Source organism: Crocodylus porosus, unplaced genomic scaffold (genome assembly GCF_001723895.1).
Source record: "Crocodylus porosus isolate Cpor-Errol unplaced genomic scaffold, CroPor_comp1, whole genome shotgun sequence".
In the NCBI taxonomy this organism is placed as follows: Eukaryota; Metazoa; Chordata; order Crocodylia; family Crocodylidae; genus Crocodylus; species Crocodylus porosus.
In genome coordinates, this window is record NW_017728909.1 from 20671674 (window position 1) to 20673834 (window position 2161).

The window sequence follows — 2161 nt, forward strand, 5'->3', positions numbered from 1 at the left end:
TCTGCTGTGTCCAGCAGCTCTAGCAGCACCCTGGGGTGATGTGTTCAAGCAGCTCCCCTCCCCCACTCATGGCACTGCTCCCCCTGCCAGAGCACCAGCACATCCGCTACAACCCGCTGCGGGACGACTGGGTCCTGGTGTCTGCCCACAGGATGAAGCGCCCTTGGCAGGGGCAGGTGGAGAAGCCGGTGCAGGAGGATGTGCCCCGCCACGACCCGTCCAACCCGCTGTGCCCTGGGGCAACGCGAGCTAATGGGAAGGTAGGAGACTGGTGCAGGGGCTTGGGGAGTGCTGGGGGCAGAGACGCCTGGACGCGTGTCCTGGGCACGGGGGAGCAGTGTTGATATTCCTGCGTTGCGGAGCATGTGCTCGTCCAACCCAGCCTCTCTGCCCCTGGGACAGCCACCCATCTGTCCCCTCTTTGGCACGGTCCCCAGGTAGTGGCAGGACTGAACAGACTGAGCTGCCTCTATGGGGGCTCTGGTGGGACTGGGGATCTAAGCCATGTTGGGGCCCTATCGGAGCCTGTGGCCAGCACTGGGATTCCCTCTGCTGTGTGCCAGTAATGGTTTAAACTCCTCCTCTGTCAAATCCAGTGACCCATAGCCACGCTGCGGTCACCCTTAGGCAGTGTCCTGCTCTCCCGGAACAGCCCCAGCTATGTGTGGGCACCCCCATGAGGGAACGAGTGCCAAGGTCAGCTGGCTAGTGGGATGCTAATAACACCAAGGTCACAAGTTTGACCCCTAGTTCGGCCAGGTGATCTCTTGAGGTCCCTTCTGTGAGATCCGGTTCTGTGATGATGAGCATGACGTGGGCACCTGGCTGCTGGAACCCTGCCCTGGTCCGGCTGGTCTGAGCAGATCTTGCTGACTGCAAAGACCCTTCTTCCCCCTGCTTTTTTTTTTTTTTTGTCTGCTTCATCACCTCAATTTCTGCTCAGACCCTCTTCCAGGAACTTGCCTGCAGGCCACTGTGTTGCAGAACAGCATTGTATTGCAGAACCGCTCCCTTTTGTGATGGCAAGTAGCCCCTTCCTGGGGTGGGGGGCCTCTGCAGACTCCCTGGAGCCAGAGGCTGGGGCTGCAGTCTCCTTGCTCTTGTCTGGCCCCTGGTTCCTGCATTAGCATATCAACACTTGGCATGCCACAGCCTAAGGGAATTGGCTCTTTGACCCTTGTGCTTTGTTAACCCAGGCCTTGCTGGAAGCTGGGTTGGGGTTTGGATGTGCAGTTGGAATGCCTAACCTGCCCTCGCCTGTTCCCAGAATGGCACTGTGATTCCTTTGCACCCCTGTGGTGGGGTACGGTGTCTCGGCACATGTAGACGGGCCTATTTGATGTCACTGGCAGCAGGGGACCTGTTACAGCTGTTGCTGCTTGGACTATTGCTAAAGCTTTGCGAGATGGTTTTTTTTCCCCCCCACAGAGGCTGTTGTGGTGTTTCCACATGAAGAAAGCAGCATGTGCCCCCATGCAACCCGTGAAGATGCACATGCTTGAGCTGCCCACATGCCCTAGTTAAGTAGGGGGCTTCTCTTTCTCCTTCAGCTGGGGATACCTCCTAAGCACATGGAGACTTGCACCCTTTCTTCCCCTCTGTAGTGGTGCCGACGCATGTTCTTTAAACACCCCTGAACTTCCTTCAGCAGCAGCTGGGGGGTAGAGAGGCCATGAGATGGATTTACAGTCGTTTGTGCCCCAAACTCTGCTGTGCTCCAAGCATCGCTGCTCAAGCTGTGGGTTACAGAGCAGGCTGTTGCTATGAAACTATGAAGTCTTATAGTTAGTAGGGTCGGAAGGGACCTGAGCAGATCATCAAGTCCGACGACCCCCCCCGGCAGGGAAGAGTACTGGGGTCAAATGACCCTGGCAAGGTGTTTGTCTAGCCTCTTCTTAAACACCCCCAGGGTAGGAGCCAGCACCATTTTGCTTGGAAGTTGGTCCCAGATCCTAGCCGCCCTGACCGTGAAGTCGCGCCTCCTGATGTCTAGCCCGACCCCCTGCCATGGCAGGAAAGAGTACTGGGGTCAAACGACCCCAGCAAGATGCACATCTAGCCTCTTCTTAAACACCCCCAGGGTAGGAGCCAGCACCACTTCTCTTGGAAGCTGGTTCCAGACCTTAGCCGCCCTGACCGTGAAGTCGCGCCTCCTGATATC

The 2161-nt window shown here is 57.3% G+C and overlaps 1 protein-coding gene across 1 annotated transcript in view; it reads left to right on the forward strand.

Annotated features, from left to right (window-relative positions):
* The first annotated feature begins 53 nt into the window (after positions 1-53).
* GALT (galactose-1-phosphate uridylyltransferase) overlaps positions 54-2161 on the forward strand; it is a 10311-nt gene continuing 8203 nt past the window's right edge. Inside the window, exon 1 of the mRNA XM_019531875.1 lies at positions 54-260. Coding sequence (XP_019387420.1) covers positions 69-260 — 192 coding nt within the window. The 5' untranslated portion in view covers positions 54-68. The remainder of the gene's footprint in view (positions 261-2161) is intronic.